The 18,588-nt window shown below is 33.6% G+C and overlaps 2 protein-coding genes across 4 annotated transcripts in view; one reads left to right on the top strand and one right to left on the bottom strand.

Moving 5' to 3' along the window:
- The window catches only part of pde5ab (phosphodiesterase 5A, cGMP-specific, b), a 109,654-nt gene extending 93,579 nt beyond the window's left edge, over positions 1-16,075 (bottom strand). The window contains exon 1 of one of the 3 annotated variants that reach the window (XM_087259345.1): positions 15,825-16,075. In XM_087259345.1, the coding sequence (XP_087115471.1) occupies positions 15,825-15,829 (5 nt within the window). In that variant the 5' untranslated portion in view covers positions 15,830-16,075. Of the gene's footprint in view, positions 1-1,379; positions 1,504-15,824 lie in introns of those variants that run through there. The other 2 variants (XM_087259343.1, XM_087259344.1) reach the window with 2 other exon arrangements.
- Positions 1-18,588, top strand: part of LOC147843209 (uncharacterized) — a 527,423-nt gene that overhangs the window by 393,406 nt on the left and 115,429 nt on the right. The window lies entirely within an intron of this gene.

Here is an 18,588-nt window from a genome sequence, read left to right as displayed (position 1 = left end):
TACTCAAAGAATTGACCACCTTTTTAATCAACTTTCTGTTCTGATTTCAAGCCAAGACAAATAACTTAGAAAGCATCAATCAGAGGCCACATTTTCATGATGTTATCATGTAGACTTCTTACAAAGTATTTCACAGTACTTTAAAAATAAAAAAAAATACAAGGCACTAAATTATTATACAAAATCTTCACCCATTTTCATCAACCCTATCAAATACAAATGACAAAATATTAATTTACCTGCCTAGTTAACCTAATTAACCTAGTGAAACCTTTAAATGTCACTTTAAGCTATACAGAAGTGTCTTAAAAATGTCTAGTCAAATATTCTTTACTGTCATCATAGCAAAGATAAAAGAAATCAGTTATTAGTAATGAGTTATTAAAAATATTATGTTTAGAAATGTGTTGAAACAATCTGCTCTCTGTTAAACAGATATTGGGAAAAAATAAACAGGGGGCTAATAATTCTGACTTCAACTGTATATACATTTCTAAAAACATTTAATACCCTAAATAAATAAAATATATTTAATACCCTTTTAAAATATTAAGAGGTTGAATAATCATTGTACGGAGATGATGGCAATTTTACTGGCCATATTCCCTATCAAACATTGTTTACTTCACTAAGTCAGTTTAAGAGATGATCGGATTGGTCTAATTGATGGAAAATTTGCAAATAAATGTCATGCTCCTTTGTAAAAGTATTCTGTCGTATTTTAAAAATACAAAATACAGTATTTTATTTTCATACACGTGATGACTGCTGTATTTTGTAGTTTACTTTGATTAAATTAATTTATTTGTTAAATATAGGTATATATTTAAAAAAAATAATTAAATACATTTCAATGTATTTTTGCCCATCCCAGATTATATGTATATACAGTATGTGAGCATATATATACAGTAATGATCATTAGAATGACACTTAAAGGGAAAGTTACCCAAAAGTTGCATTAAAATTTACTCACACTTTGGTGGTTCTAAACTGTAATGAATTTCTTGTTGAACACAAAACAAACTATTCTGAAGAATGTTACAGCCTTTGACATCCAAAGTACAGTAGGAACAAAAAAATACTATAGACGTCAATGATTGCAAAATTCTACATTTTATCTTCTTTGCATTCCGCAGATAAAAGTAACTCACGCAGGTTTAGAACAATTGGATAATAAGTAAACGATGCAAGAAATTTCATTTTTGATTCAACTATCTACAAAGGAAACAAGTGTATACAGGTTTAAAGCAACAGTTGGAGGCAAAATGACAGCTTCTTTAACAGCTCTAACAAATGCACATGCACTGTTCACTGCTCAAAGTTTATATGCCATGCCATGCACATTAAGCTACAGGAACAGTACGCTCTGCAGTTACCTCCAGCATGCACAGAACTCTCCTTAATATCACAATGCCTCCTCAAGGACCATGAAAGGGACAAGAGTAGGGTATTTCAGAGAAAACCTGCTGCAGCGGAAACATTCCCAGGTGGACATTTCTGAGCTCCAGCTACACATTGTTCTGTGCTTTCAGAGGTTTTTTTTAGGGGGCTGAGTCTTTCAAGCTTGACAATTCACAGAGCTTTCCCTGGTAAACATCAGAAAGGTCTAGCAAGACTTGGAATATACACAAAGGAAAGTGTGCTAGGGGGAGGGCTTACCCCTAAATTCAGGTTATTGTTTTATGAGACGAATATATAACAGGATTTCAGCAAAACCCTGATCGGAGGTGAGCTGGAAAAAAGCATCTTTAAAAATGTTTAAACTGGACGAGCAAATCTCTTATGCTAAATGAACTGGAATACATTTGCATCACCAACTAGCATTCAAAAAGACATTATGTAAATTACAACTGCAGAAATGAACTGGTATAATGATGCTGGGGTGAATGTCTGGTTTTGCAGATCCGCTTTTAAAAATATAAATCACCTCTTTTCTAAGTGTGTGTGTGTGTGTATGAAAATAAGAGGGTATGGGTGTTTCCCAGTACTGGGTTGCAGCTGGAAGGATACTCGCTTCAGGAATAGCTGGGGTTCCATTCCACTGTGGCGATCCCTGATAAATAAGGGAATAAGACAAAAGTAAAATGAATGAATAAAATTCCTATGGGTTCGTATGAATTAGCCCCTATTGAGGTTTTACTTTTTGTTCATAAGTATATAGTAAGTCTCATGACTGAAAAGTCAAAACATTAACATCATCAGATTTTGAATAGAAAAATAGACACTGTAAAAAAAATGTTATTTTGGTGGGGGGATGGAGGGCCGGAAAAAAAAAAACATTAAATAATGGACGCTAAAAATTACAGAAATTGACAGTAAAATAATGAATGTTAAAATATAGAAATTTCCTTAAAATCTAAATTTAACATCTGTTATTTTACTGTCAATTTCTGTAATTTAACATATGTTATTTAAATTTTGTAATTAAACATCTGTTATTTTAACTTTCAGTTTCTTTAAGGTCTGTTATTTTACAGTCAATTTCTGTAATTTAACATCTGTTATTTTAAATTTCTGTCATTTAGCATCTGATATTTTTCAGTAAATTTCTTTAATTTAACATCTGTTATTTTACAAGAAATTTCTCGAATTTAACATCTGTCATTTAAAATTTTTGTAAGTTAACATCTGTTATTGTAAATGTTTGTATTTTAACATCTGTTATTTTAAGTTTCTGCAATTTAATGTCTGTTATTTTACAGTAAATTTCTATAATTTAACGTCTGTTATTTTACAGTCATCATCCTTAGAGCAACAATCCATTACTGGATCCTGGCTGCCTCAAGTAATTTCCGCCAATGTTCACCAATGTCGCAACTGCCCACCAATTCCTTATTCCTAAAACATTGACGTCACTGCTAATGCAGTCTAGCCATCTTGCTTTCCTTTCTACTTTTCTTTTGCCTACCGGGTAAGTGCTGAAGATTTTTTTTGGAATGGCATTTTCGTTATTGTAAATTTCTATTTAACGTCTGTTATTTTTCAGTAAATTTTTGCTGTTTAACGTCTGTTATTTTAAAGTAAATTTCTGTAATTTAACTTCTGTTATTTAAAATTTCTGTACTTTAATGTCTGTTATTTTAAGATTCTGTAATTTAACGTCTGTTGTTTTTCAGTAAATTTCTGCTATTTAACGTCTGTTATTTTACAGTGAATTTCTGTAATTTAACAACTGTTATTTTAAGATTCTGTAATTTAAGGTCTTTTATTTTAAATTTCTGTAATTTAGCGTCTGTTATTTTACAGTAAATTTCTGTAATTTAACGTCTGTTGTTTTCAGTAAATTTCTGCTTTTTAATGTCTGATATTTTACAGTGAATTTCTGTAATATAACGTCTGTTATTTTAAGATTTTGTAATTTAATGTCTGTTGTTTTTCAGTAAATTTCTGCTATTTAACGTCTGCTATTTTACAGTAAATTTCTGTAATTTAACCCAGCCAGGACTTGAACCAGCAACCTTCTTGCTGTGAGGCGATCATGACTGTACAAAGCACATATTCTTTTTTTTTTTTTTTTTTTTTTAAAGATTTATTTTTGGCCTTTATTAGATAGGACAGTGTTTAGACAGGAAGCGAAGTTTGAGAGAGAGAGGGATAGGGTAGGGAAAAGTCCTTGAGCCGGGATTCGATCTCAGGACGCCCTGATGTGTTACTGCACCATATGTCGACGCGCTAACCACTAGGCTATTGCGCCAATCAAAGCACATATTCTTAAGGATCTTATGCTACATTCTTTATCCTATATCTGATACCTAAACTAAAATACTTTAATAACTCAATTACCCACTTTCCTTTGACATATTTTTTTGTCAAGTGTCATGCACAGAAGAATAAACTGGATTGATAAAATGAGCATATAATAACTTTAAAAACTATTTATAAGCACCAAATTAAGAGCTAAAAGTAATAGAGAATGGTTATTTACTAGCAGGAAAGGTACCTTAAAACAAAGTGAGTTTACTTAACTATGTGACATTCTAGCACATTTTCTACTGAAATAATATATGTCATACTTTAAGTAAACTTAAAATAAAACATAAATTGAAACCATGACATATAATACAAGGTTTACTCTAGGTGATGAGACTTTATATTGTTTCCAAATGTACAGTTAACTGTCTTGTGCTATATCTAGAAATATATTAAACATCCAATCCATCTTGTGCAATAAAGATGCTTGTCAAATACCTAATTTCCCTCTGATTTACATCTGTCTCTTCAGTTAAAACAGCTGTGAAATATAGTAAAAAGTAGGTCCTTGCTAATAATAGTAGTACATCTAGAACACATTTGATGGTCCAAACACACTGCATAATTGGTATATGTTTTAAACTGTGTTAAAAATTGAATGCAGGTTTTATGGATTGGTTGGATGCGCATTAAAGAATTAGCTAGCCTAAGTACACTGAAGTGCAAAACCTTTTAACAGACATAGTTTATTAGATGTCAAGTTTTAAATGAAAGATGCATTTGTCACAATACATTAAAGCAAAATTGTTATTAAAATCATACACTGAAATCGCAATAGTTGACTCTAAACATTGAGTAAACCCATTGCTTTTAAAGTGGTTAGATGACTATATAAATAAGTGAGTAAACATCAATAAGTGAAGGAAATAAGAAGACACAGTGGCGCAGTAGGTAGGTATTGCTTTCGCCTCACAGCAAAAGGTTGCTGGTTCGAGCCTTGGCTGGGTCAGTTGGCATTTCTGTGTGGAGTTTGCATTTTCTCCCTGCGTTCGGGTGGATTTCCTCCGGGTGCTCTGGTTTCTCCCAGTCCAAAGACATGCGGTGCAGGTGAATTGGGTAGGCTAAATTGTCAGTAGTGTGTGAGTGTGAATAAGTGTGTGTGGATGTTTTCCAGAGATGGGTTGCTGCTGGAAGGGCATCCGCTGCCTAAAAACGTGCTGGATGAGTTGGCGGTTTATTCCACAGTGGCGACCCTGGATCGATAAAGGGACTAAGCCGAAAATGAATGAATGAATGAATAAAGGAAATAATTTGCATAATTATAAAAATTAAGTTACCTTAATATTTTAAAGTTACAACAGGTTCTCTAAATTGTTTAAATAAAGTGAACTTGTCAGTTCTAAGGAAGCAGGTTTGCTTACTCTTACCAGAGCTGCTTACTCCACCTCACCATCTGCTATTTTTGCACTACTATTTATCATCTTAGATATACATATTACATATTGTATGTCTCTTGTTCAACCTCAGAATTGTTTAACTCACCCTACCCCCCACTCACCCCCTATTTTGCACCACTATTCATTTATCATCTTACATTTACATATTATATCTTGTATAAAGTCAGAATTATTAGCTCCCATGAATTATTAGCCCTCCTGTTTATTTTTTCCCCCAGTTTCTGTTTAAGGGATAGAAGATTTTTTCAACACATTTCTCATCATAATAGTTTTAATAACTCATTTCTCATAACTGTTTTCTTTTATCTTTGTCATGATGGCAGTAAGTAATATTTGACTAGATATTTTTCAAGACACGTCTATACAGCCTAAAGTGACATTTAAAGGCTTAACTAGGTTAGTTAGGTTAGGCAGGTTAGGGTAATTAGGCAAGTTATTGTATATTGATGGTTTGTTCTGTAGACTATTGAAATACTATAAAGAGGCTAATAGTTTTGACCCTAAAGTTGTTTTAAGAAATTAAAAACTGCTTTTATTCTAGCCAAAATAAAACAAATAAGACTTTCTACAGAAGAAAACATAATATATGACTTACTGTGTAAATTTCCTTGCTCTGTTAAACATCATTTGGGAAATATTGTAAAAAGAAAAAAAAATCAAAGGGGTCTAATAATTCTGACTTCAGTTGTAGAACACTGTTTACCTCACCCTATGCCCCTCTCATCCATTTTTGCACTACTGTTTATCATCTACAGTTATCTTCATCTTCAGCACTGAGTAGTTAGATGCACTTTAAATCATCGCACTGTATATAATGTACATTGTATATGTGTACAGTGACATAAAAAGGCAATTTTTATTTTTATTTTATTCTAATTATCATCACCTTAGAATTATAAGGTTCTATCTGAAATTTTTGTCAAAATTGCATTATTGACATATTCCTATTAAATGAAAACCTATTTATATTATGTGATTTAACTTTTATTTGTTAGTTAGTTACATTTTAAGAATTTAAAAAAAATAATAAACAAGGTTTTATCTACAAAGTCAAACTCTCGCTTTTTAATTTATGCCCGAGGACCAATCAAGATCTGATTTCTTTGTCCTTTTGCCGGACTGCTTCATTGACAGCGGGACAGACCAGAAAGACAAAATGACACAAAATCAGAATCAGCTAAATAATGCTGCCACAACACACAAAATTGAAATGTGTGATTTAGAAGTATTTTCTGACATTGAGATGAAATGTTACTTAATTTGGCATATAATTCAATAAATATAATTCAATAATTCATATAAAGCATAACATTTGATAATTATTAACATATTAATTAGATAAAATTAACATCTGCACTAGACAAAATATTTAGCACAGCCTTGTTTGCTTAATTTGAACAAAAAAATATTCCCTCTAAAACATTAAATACATGTTATAGAAAGCAAAAATGTAACTTTTCTCAAGCATCAACGTATTGTTACAACACCAAATTATATAAATTTTTGATTGTATTTCTTGAAAAGTAATGCTTCTGCCAGACAGAACCCTATAATTCCAAGTGGAAAATTGCTTTATTAGAAGGTTTTATCTGCATTTACTGTGTTTTTTACTCTAATTTGCAAATGTAACTTTATTAATTTACATTTAATAATAATTCATTTTATTTATAAATGGCGCCTTTCTGGACACCCAAGGTCGCCTTAGAGTAAGCATCAGCAGACATGCTAAACAACTTAAACATTACTAAGAACAACCATTGACCAGACAAGTTAAAACGCAATAGCGAATATAAAAGAACATAATAAAAACATGATAAAAAAAATTGTTAAGTAAAAGCCTGCTTAAAAAGATGGGTCTTTAGACGTGATTTAAAATTGTGAAGACTATCACTGCTCCTAAGATCTACTGGAAGTGAGTTCCATAGCCTAGGAGCCATAGAGCTAAAAGATCTGTCTCCCATTTTGCTCAGTCGAGTGCGAGGTGGTGCCAGGGTGAAGTTGTTGGCTGACCTAAGGGTACGAGAAGGGGTGTACATATGGAAAAGTTCAGTGAGATATTAAGGAGCGAGATTATGAAGTGCCTTGAAAGTTAGAAGTAATATTTTAAAATCAATTCGATACTTTACTGGAAGCCAATGAAGCTGATTGGTGTGACGTGCTCGTGAGATGGGGTCCTAGAGATGACACGAGCTGCATGGTTCTGAACCAGTTGGAGTTTATGGAGAAGTTTGGAAGGAAGTCCAGAAAGAAGTGCATTACAGTAGTCAAGACGTGAAGTAACTAATGCGTGGATAAGAATGGCTGTGTTATTAGTTGTGAGAGAAGGGCAGAGACGAGTGATATTACGCAGGTGGAAATATGCAGTACGTGTAATATTATTAATGTGACCTTCAAATGAGAGTGTGCTGTCCAAGATGACACCCAAACTCTGAATGAATTAATTTACATTTAGGGTACATTTAGGGTCTCTGTCATGTTAATGTATGAAAGAGAACCGTTACACACATATTGCTTGCTATGTAATGCAAAAACTTTGAAGCTCAATATCTAAAATAATTTAGAACATAGATAGAACCTTATCCAAGGTGATGTTATGTTTACTTGTCTTATATCTTATTTGGAGCTTGACAAAGTTGGTCAATAAAAGGAGAAAAGAGATGGATGAAGATTTTTTAAACATATTTCATGCTTTAAAATTACAATTTGATTTTGTATACTGAATATTAAAAGAATATTTGTTTTAGAACATGAGTAAAGTAAATGATGGAGTTAAACCATATAAATCAGGCCATTTTCTTTCGCAAAACGAGTTTCTCAGCATTTGCGGTTTGTCATGATAAAAACATGCAGCCAAAATGAATAAACAAGAACTTAAGGTTTCTGCTGGTTTTCTGCTCTAATGATGTACAGGTATTCCTCTGTGCAAGCTGTTGATTCCGTGGAAATTGTTGATGGAAAGAACAGAGACGCTCATTTCAGCGTGTGAAAACACTGTTGATTTCCCTGAGGCAGTGTCCAAGATTTTGTCATGCTCCTGTCGCACACAAATAAAGGCTAAAACCCCATGAGTGTTGTTTCATGCAGGTTTTTTTTTTTTTTTTTTTTTTTTGAGACTTTTTAAAAGTGTAATAGAAAACATAACATAAATATATTAGGCTGACGCAATAGAGTTATGTCCAATTGTTTTTCAAACATTGATTGACTGCAATTTGAGATTAGTTTAGGATTTGTCAGCAAAGAACATCAAAACTTGCAACATGCAGTTACTGAAGTCACATCCAAACCTGACACAATAATATCTGACTACATCAAGTATGGAAGCCCATTTTTGCCAAAGAAAAAAAAAAGGTAATTGCTTTTTATCTAATAAATGTTCAAATGATTCTGAGTTTAAAGCTCACAACATCAGAAAGGAAACTTTCTAAACACTTGATATCCTGATTTTAAAAGGCACAGGTGCTTGTTGGAATTGTAAGATGTTAACTGCGGTAAAGTTACTATCCAGTCTGCCCTACACAGACAAAATCATAGTGGATGACCCAGTCATAAACAATGTCCCTCTGCATTGTTTCCTCTTCACTACACACAGTTCAGATGTCACTGGCCCACTGGTGCTTTGCAGTTCTCTATCTCTACCACTAGGGCTGGGTGATTAATTGAATTAACATAATTTCTCAAGGAAATACACAAAGAAACCCTAGAAATCCACTGCAAAGGGAAAAGAGCGGTTGCTGAATAAACAGAATATTTAACTGCTTTCACTGTTTCTGAAAACTGTGTGACTGTGAAATCATCTCACAGATGGATTTATTTTACACTCAACTGCTGTTGTGAAGTGAGTTTGAAGAAAAAAAAATTATTATGTAGTAGCACATGCAGCTTTTACTACAGTCGTAGTTTCCTATAGCAAACACATGATGTCAAGATGAAATCAGACTGATGCTGTAACGCAATGTCGCAGGGACGTTGCATTTTTTTTTTTTTTGGGACGTCAGGCTGATGTCAGTGTCTATTGTCCAACTTAAAATCAACCAAATATCAATGTCTAATGATGTTACAGCTTGACATTTTGTTCACGTTACCACTATGACGTCTATCAGAGGTTGCATTTTGGTTGCCATACCTGATGAATAAATGTCAGTACTTGACGTCAATATGACATTGGTTTAAGATCTTGTCTTGATGTTAGATTTTGTTCACTTTCCAACACAGCCTAAAATCAACCAAATTTCAACGTCATTATGGACATCAAAACGATGTTGTCCTTAAACGCTGTCTAGACATTGAATTTGGATCACCTAATCAACCTAATATTATCATCTTCTGACGTTATGTGCCTGCTGGGTCACTGACAGGTGAAGCAACAGCTGTCATTATCACTGTACAATTATCTCAATGCCATTATTGGCCAATTAAATGAATTCTAAACGTTTTTTGTAAGTATCTTATCAGTGTACTACGACTCTGTGAAGTAACCTCTGCTCCATCTAAACGCACTTGCTGGAGGTTTACCAGAACCGGCTTTACTGGCAAAATGCAGATGAAAATTTACTCAGTTAAATAGCCCAGTCCTTCCTTCATCTCAAGACTACCTCAGGCTCCTTAGCAGATAGGATATGCTATAGGTGAATATAATAAGCTAAATAAAGGGACTAAGTTGAATAGTAAAGCACTTGAATGAGGCTATTATTGTAATTCTATAGTTTCTGTGGTAATACAACTATAAAAATATAAACAATCAAATACTGTAGTTTTCTAATTCACAATACACCAGTTTACTGAAGCAAAAATCGAAGTATACTACAGTTTAATCAGTTAGCCATAATAAACAAAGAATTGTAAATTCAGTATCACATTATTTTGATGGTCCCTTTACACATTTAGTTGAATTTAAGATACATTGCATCTAAATGCCCACTAATTCTCATTAGAGTTTTGACCTTATTCTTTCATGCGAAATTGCGATCATTTTTGCGATTGTTATAAAACTTTTCATTCAGTTGCCAATGGGAGAAATGGCTAGGAATAATAAATAATAAAAAAATAATAAAAATAATAAAAAATAATAAAAAATAATAAAGAAAACGGTTAAACTACTTGCTCTACAAACAACTGTTTGCATGATTATACAGACAAAGTAGAATCATATAATAAGAAAATATCAGAACTGCCAACTTATCCAGCACGTTTTTCCGCAGTGGATGCCCTTCCAGCCACAACCAGTCTCTGGGAAACATCCACACATACACACACATATACTACAGACAATTTAGCCTACCCAATTCACCTGTACCGCATGTCTTTGGACTGTGGGGGAAACCGGAGCACCCGGAGGAAACCCACGCAAAGGCAGGGAGAACATGCAAACTCCACACAGAAACGCCAACTGAGCCGTGGTTTGAACCAGCAACCTTCTTGCTGTGAGGCAGTAGCAACACCTACTGCACCACTGCGTCGCCTACGCTAAAAACTGTGCATGTAATTGATCAATTTTAACAAATAAAAACACTTACAGGTTGTGGTTCACAGTCCTCAGCTTTGTTGGTCAGAGAAGTTTTAACTGAATCCAGCTCTAAACTGAGAGACAATCTGGAAGCTGTCCTTTATCAAATGCTAGAGCTAGATCTTTATTATAATGCTCTGGAACATAATTAAAATAAAACTGTAAGTATTTCTTTTTTTGTGTTGTGTCCTTTAGACGGCCACAGAAGCAGAAGCTCTGTGGAAATAGCAGTGTATGGATGGCATTTTAGCTTTCTCTGCTATAACATTACAGCGCCTCTGGCCATAACCCTTCACTGCTTTTCATTAACCCACATGCATTTTTTTGTAGTCTCCAAACTTCATTCACTGTAAGCTTTGCTAAGCTAACTCTGTAAAAGCCATTCCCTCCCTTTCCATTGAACTTTGAGCGCCTTTCAATCAGAATTGTTGTTTATGTTCACACACCCTTTTAAACTTTTGTTAATCTGTGCGTACAGCATGTATAGCTCTAGAGTCAGGAAGTTTTTTGAAAATAATGTTATCCTAAATTATTGTTTTGTATGTGTTTTTCTTAAGGTAACTGAAGGTGTAGGTTATAAAGTGTGTTGTCAATTGCAGAGCTGTAATTTACAATAAAGAAGAAGAAAAACCCTACCATTTCTGTAAGAAATCAAACCTCAGCTAAATGAAAAAAAGTAACACAAAAGTAACTGAAAAGTAACGTAATGCATTACTGTACAATAATGTATATTAATGCAACTAGTTATTTTTTATGAGTAACTCAATATTGTAATGTTTTACTTTCTAAAGTAACTTTCCCCAACACTGCAAATGTTTGCCAAATGCTATAAATACAATTTTAATTAAAGTTTACACCACTGACATTAACACTTTTCCAAGTCTCTAAACAAGATGTTTACCATTATATTAACAACAGTTTACTCAAGCATTAGTATTTAGTTAGCAACTAGTTACGTTTTTGGTGAGTAACTCAATATTGTGGGCATTACTTTCCCAAGTAACTTTCCCCAACACTGCACACACACATTTGAGCAGCTATTTTAATGTGGACTTCCCATATATGCAATGATTTTTAAATAGAGACTAAGCTAAAGAAAATGAATAAATGAACAAATTGTATTCTATTCCACTTCACCTTAAATCAACCTTTCAAAAGAAACAATCTGCGTTTTTACAATCAAAATACTTCATTCTGTGTGATTTATGAGCCAACAAGATCAAAATTTACTGGCCTTTGACATTTGATCGCCACTGAGTAAGGTATACAAGGTACAGTATATCTCACACACATATGATTAGATATTGAAATATTAAACCAGGTAACATATTTATGAAGCAATGACATTGAGTTGTCTTAAATATGCAGAGAGATTGTTGATTGGGGCATGGTTATGGCTTTGACTCTAATAAAATTCATATGTTTAAGTGTGCCAAATATTTTTTGGGCCACTATATATTATACATTTTTATATTTATTTTTTAATTAAGTACTTCCTTAAGCTAAACAAGACTATTTAATTCTTCATAAATTTTAATAGACTTCATAAAACCACAAAAACTTTATAAACCACAAAAAGAAGAAAAAGAACAGCACATTTACTGACAGTGATGATTCAGATAAGGATACATTAATACCCTAGAATCTTATTAAAGATAAATATTTAAAAGTTGAGAATTTAGTCATTTTTCTGGCTTCCGTCAACACATCTGCTCTCAGCCATCACATCTCATCACAGTGTTATTTTTAGTAAGGGGACTTGGAATAACTCTTGCCTAGAAATGGAAATTTAAGATCAACACAATGAGAACTTGGCTCTGCAGTTCTATCCCCTGTGGGAATGTGTGACTTATACAAGTACTTGAGGGGGGAAAAAAAATGCAAATCTTAAACATACACCATACCACAAGGGGATCTCCAAATAATAATAGAGGAAACTGGATTTCCTCTGAAGGGATCTGAGATATGCATGATCCACTTTTTCCCAAAAGTTTTGTCTTGCGGACTAAAAATCTGTTAAAATCAGAGTGCCAATTACAGGGGAGAATTGACCCCTCCTGTTTAATGCTTGATCCCCCTGAAGGACATCAAAACAACATGTATGGGGAGTCAGCCCTTTAATGGTAAGCAATCGCTATCTTCTAAATTTTTATGGGCCAATGACATGACCACATTGAAATCGCCTATAAATATACATTTAATATTCCCTGTATATTAATCTGTATATACGGCATGTATAGCTCTATGTTTAAGAAGTTTTTCTGAAGATAATGTTATCCTTATAATATATATATATATATATATATATATATATATATATATATATATATATATATATTTTTTTTTTTTTATTATTATTATTTTTTGGTAAATGAAGGTTATACAGTAGTGTTGTTAATCACAGAGCTCCTCTATTTGAAAAAAAAGAAAGAAAAAAACTCAAGTTCTGAATAGATCAAGCCTCAGCAAAGTTCCGAAAAAGTAACATAAAAGTTACTCAAAAGTAACGTAATTGATTACTTACCATAAAAAGTAACGCAACTAGTTACTTTTTTAGTGAGTAACTCAAGATTGTAATGCAGAACTTTCTAGACTATCTTTCCCCAACACTGCATATGTTTGCCAAATGCTGAAAATACCAATTTAACCAAGGTTTACACAACTGACAACACTTTCCATCTGAACAAGATGTTTACCATTATGGTAACCAATAGTTTACCCAAGCATTAGTATTTCTTCTCAGTCACAAAAAACTTAGCTCTTATTTCAAGAATGACTTCTACCTTTAATGTTCCACAGATAAAATTACAGCATAAAATTTATAACAACATTCATTAATTTCATTTTCCTTGCCTTTCCAGCACCCGGAGAGAAGATTCAAACTTTACATAGAAATGCCAACTGGCCTAGCTAGCAACTTTATTAGTTTATTAATTCCATCATAAAATACTAACTGGGATACTTCTGTCATCATTTACTTGTTGTACATTGTTTACTTGTTTCAAACATGTCTTCTGTTGAACACAAAACTATCATTTGAATTTTACTACTAATTATATTTATTTTGAAGAAAGCTGGAAATATGTAACCATGTATTTGTTTTTCCAACTATGTCCGTCAGTGGTTACGGGTTCAGCTTTCTTCAAAATACTTTCTTTGTTCAACAGAATAAATAAACTCATAAAAGTATACCATCTGAGAGTAAGTAAATTCTCATTAAAATTCTCATTATCCCTTTAAATATTAACTGTTGGTAGTGAAAAGGATGTTAACTCCAGGATGTAAACTAGTTCATTAGAACAGTTGATGTTGGCTAAAAATACTCATGTACAGGGTCTCCTAAAGTGAGGCCAGGGAAGGGTTTTGTTTTTTAATATTTTTTTTTAAAATAGTTTTACCTTTTTTCTTTAATTGTTAAGTTTTCCAGGCAGCATAGCTTTGAACTAAACTTATAATCTTAAAAGTAAATTTTTAAGGGCACCTATGATGAAAATCATCTTTTGTATCTGTTTGGTGTGTAGGTATAGTGTGTCCACAGTCATATTGGAATTAAAAAAAAATAATTGGTCCCACTTTATATTAAGTGGTCTTAACAAATATGTACTTACATAGGAACTAATAGTTTGTTAGATACAATGTACTCATTGTGTAAATACATGTTTTTACTGTGTACTTATGCTTGATTAAATACATGTATGTAATTACATATGTAATTACCTTTTGTAGTTACATTTGTAAATACACTGTTGACCATCCCTTACACCTTAACCCACCCTTAAACCTACCCATGCCACCAAACCTGTCCATAACCCAACCTCTATCCCAACTCAAAAGCACCACAAGTGTTCTCAAATACATTATAAACACAGTAAGTACATTGTATTTATTTTTGATGTAAGTAAATAATAGTTAAAGACACTTAATATAAAGTGGGACCAAAATTTTTCCTGACGTTAATTAAAAAAATTATATTACCTGACGTAAAAATAAGATGCAAATGCCAGTGATATTGAGGCCCACCGCAACGTGACGTAGGAATGCGGTTTTTCCCACCCACCGAATTAATTGACAGACGCCATGTTTCCATAATTACATTTATACACATGTCCACAGAACATTCTTTTGCAAAAAAAAAAAAAAAAAACGGGATTAAAATATCTGTTACACCTCTCTGTGATTTTTATAAGTTTTAAATGTTTTTAAAACAGAGCATGTTTGTAATAAAGACAGTAAAATTGCTATCTAATTTTTAACCACTATAAACCATTTTGAGGGATGTAAACAACAACAATAGACTTCACTACATTAAAATGGTCTATAATCACCACGGCAGTAAACGCTAATTTGTGTGAGACTCATCATTTCAGAAAGGCTTGGCTAAACTCCACCACAAATTCATGAAATAAACTTACTTGTTATTTCTGACTAATGAACTGTAATTCAGCTTCATCCGAGTCTGTCTCTGTCACTGTGCACGTCGGAGCGATGGGTGGGGAGCATTTAAACATTTGCATTTAAAGCCACAGGCTACAAAAACAGCTACAGTATACTCAGACACTAAAATGGTCAGATTCTGGAGGCTTTATTAAATAATCTGATGGGTATTTTGAGCTGAAACTTTACAGAAACATTTAGCAGATATGGCTTATCTTACACCTTGTGAAAGTGGTAAAATAGGAGCCCTTTAAGACATTGTCCAAAAATAACTTTGAAAAACTGCAGATAAGTGAAATAAATGAGCCCAATAACACTGAACAAATCAAGGCAAGAAACTACAGATACTATAGCGAAATAAATGAGCCCAATAACTTTCAACAAATCAAGGCAGGAAATTTAAGCACACAATTACTGTCACGGCATAAGCAGAGTGTAAATCAAAAGAACATAAAACTGTCGTGTCGACAAAAAGACCTGTTCACCTTTTCCATATCTGTCATATGATACGAAGAAAATCATAAAGTGAATGAATTATATATTTGCTTTATTGTCATTACACAACCTCACAGCTTTCATAGAAGGCCTAAAAGCGAGTAACAGCCCACACCCACTCAAACACAGCACATCCTAATGTCGAGAGGTACATCAATCACCTCACAGTGCAGATATATATATACACATGACTCACTTGTGCCACAATTACATTAGTACACAATGATGCACTTTTAACTCACCCCATGTTGAATCTTCAGATGAGATGTCTCCAATAATAAAAGAATATCCCTTTTCTTCTTCCTTTTCCTCTTTCTATCTTCAAACTTTGCCTCTTTAAGGGGCTTTTAGTGGACTTGCTTTTATTTATGTCCTTTTTTGGGATTGTAGTGCATGGAGAGAGCTTGCAGAACATTACATTGCACCCTTGCAGTTATACCCGAGAAACTTTGCTTTCCCTCTCCCTCTCTCTTTCTCTCTCACCCTCTCTCTCTCTGGCTGCCTCCCTTGCAAATCCCCACAAACGTAAATTTAACCAATCACAGAAAATAACACCCAGGTGTTTTGTGTATATTTTACCAGACTGTGTTTAAATTGAAACTTGTGTATGTTCAGTTCAATTCAATTCATGTTTATTTCAATAGCGCTTTTACAAGGTAGATTGTGTCAAAGCAGCTTAACATAGAAGTTCTAGTAAATTGAAACAGTGTCAGAGCTGAATTTCAGATTAGTTCAGTTCAGTGTGGTTTAATTTTCACTACTGAAAGTCCAAGCACTGAGGAGCAAATCCATTGATGCGCAGCTCCAAACCAAGCAAGCCAGTGGCGACAGCGACGAGGAACAAAACTTCACCAATTGACGAAAGTGAAGAAAAAAAAACCTTGGGAGAAACTAATCAGTTGGGTTTTTCCTCTGGCAAAACTACTTGTGTAGAGTTGCAGTCCAGGTGCCGGAGGCTGGAGAAAGCCCACCGGGTGATCAGTCTGGGCCATGGGTTCAAGGCGAAGACTTGTGTCTCTCCCTGTCTGTCTTATTGCATTACTTACATTGTTTGTCAAGATTGAGGTACGTAAATGTAATCACTAATACTTTGTTCTGCTTCTTTTAGGCTGTCTAAACCACAGGAAAAAATGTGTGTAATCTGCTAAATCTTTGTAATGTTAACTCAGTAAGCAGGAAAAAAAAACATAATCTGACAGACTGTATTTAATAGGCTCTACACTCAAATAAAACTATGTTGGGTCATTTTAACCCAATTCTGGGTGTAATGTAAACTAAACCAACTGCTGGATTATTTTTTCTTAATAGGAACAAATTTAAGCCAAAGTTTGGGTTAGTCCATATTTTACCAATTTTGGTTTAAATAAACCAGCTTTTCTTAGAGTGTATTCTCCTTCATCTGTTATACAATACCATTTGAAGTCTTTATTACTTGAAATATTATTTTTTGGGGTCCAACTGATTATTACATGCCAAACCTTGACAATTATTGATCATTTTCTGAAGCAGTAATCAACAAAGTATGCAAATTTCATTTGGTTCAGTGGTGATGAAGCATTGTAAAAACACTATAGATGAAATCTGCCAATGAAAGGGTTCATTTGCGCTTGGGACACAAAAACATGCACGGTCATTAAGTATTCTCAAGTTGGGTCCCAGCAAGGAACGACTCGTGCCACTGAGTTTAACAAAACCAGGTAACTAGACTCTGGGGTGCAGCACTGGTAAACAGAGAGAGAAAAAAGACTCTGGAGAGCAGCAGATCTACCAAGCAGGCCTTATTATAATGAAGAGATGCCATCTGATTTCACTTTCATTGAAATTCATTCTCTCTGGCATGACTTATTTTATGGGTTAATCTGTACACACTTGTGCACACAATATGGGATATTCTTTCCTGAGCTGCTTTCCCATGTTTTAAAGCATAAGATTATATTTAAAAATAAATAAATAAAGGGCACTGCTGTGCTGAAATTTCTTGCAGGCATAGTGCTGTATTAACACCACGTCCTTACTACACAAGACTCAACAAGTTTCTAGCGACAGGCAATTTGGCTGTCTGCACCCAACGTGATGCGACGCAAAAAAAACATTTAAATACCAGCCATTCATTTAAATATCAGCCACTACACTCCCGAAAATTTTCCCAGCAGCGTAAACTTGCTGGATAAGTTGGCGGTTCATTACGCTGTGGCGACCCCGGATTAATAAAGGGACTAAGCCGACAAGAAAATGAATGAATGAATGAATGACACTCCCGAAAAATGGTGAGTTTTACTTTTCATCTATTTAATACAAAGATAACTTATTTAAAATGATTAAAAATACATATACTGAGCACTGATGCTGTTGGTTTGCACTGAGACACTGACTTTCAATCTTCTGATTTTAAAATCGTTGGCTTTCTTTAAAAAAAGATCTGAGGTATGGCAATACATGTCACAGAAAATTCACTCACATTGGTAGCATCTAACACTGAATAAAACACATAAGCAGTACCTGAGGTTTTGCTGCAGTGTGATAAGAAAATAGATTCTTAATTTCATTTATCACTGTTGCTTCTGCTTTGTGATTTTGGATTATTGTATATAGAACATTTTGAGGGATGTAAACAAAAACAAATGTTTCAACGTATTTTCTGTTTTACATTTTTAATTTCTATAGCTTCCAAGAATCCAATTAGAGCCACATATTGATCAAACATTATCAAACACATTTTCAAACACATTATTTATCAAACACATTATTTATCAATATGTGACAAAAAGAGTAACATATTGATGAATAATGTTATGATTGAATTGCCTTGTTACAGTTATGAAATGGTTGAAATGGTCATGGACCAATGACATGACCACACTGAAGTGGTCTATACATTATTTTGCCATTTGTGAAGGAAAGCAGGGGAGAAAATTCCACCATTTTGTTTAATATGGGTTTGTATTATGTTTAGTGTTATGCCCTGTGTGGCTTGGAGGATGGAAAAGGGACTGATATATTAATCAC

The sequence above is a fragment of the Danio rerio genome, chromosome 7, assembly GCF_052040795.2.
Source record: "Danio rerio strain M-AB ecotype USA chromosome 7, GRCz13ab, whole genome shotgun sequence".
In the NCBI taxonomy this organism is placed as follows: domain Eukaryota; kingdom Metazoa; phylum Chordata; class Actinopteri; order Cypriniformes; family Danionidae; genus Danio; species Danio rerio.
This window is presented reverse-complemented; position numbering and strand designations above follow the sequence as displayed.